Genomic DNA, 213 nt, shown 5'->3' on the forward strand with positions numbered 1-213 from the left:
CGCCCAGCGCCCCGCCAGCAAGCGAGGTATAGTCCGCTCGGTGGGAGCCGTGCGCTTTCTGGCTGACCTTGATGTAAAAGAAGTCCTCATTCTTGCTGCTTTTGGAGCCGGACTTGTGGCTGGAGTCCTGGGAGAAGCCAAACCGCAGCAGCCCGTCCGAGTACCTGTTGAGCTTTTTCAGGTGGGACGGCTTGCGGAGCTTGTACTGGGAGG

General features: G+C 60.1%; 1 protein-coding gene across 1 annotated transcript in view; it reads right to left on the minus strand.

Moving 5' to 3' along the window:
* Nucleotides 1-205, minus strand: part of LZTS1 (leucine zipper, putative tumor suppressor 1) — a gene marked incomplete at its 5' end in the record, with an annotated part of 3392 nt that extends 3187 nt beyond the window's left edge. The window contains one exon of the mRNA XM_010286467.1: nucleotides 1-205. Within this exon, the coding sequence (XP_010284769.1) occupies nucleotides 1-205 (205 nt within the window).
* Between the last annotated feature and the right edge of the window lie 8 nt (nucleotides 206-213).

The sequence above is a fragment of the Phaethon lepturus genome, unplaced genomic scaffold (genome assembly GCF_000687285.1).
Source record: "Phaethon lepturus isolate BGI_N335 unplaced genomic scaffold, ASM68728v1 scaffold23944, whole genome shotgun sequence".
NCBI classification, from domain to species: domain Eukaryota; kingdom Metazoa; phylum Chordata; class Aves; order Phaethontiformes; family Phaethontidae; genus Phaethon; species Phaethon lepturus.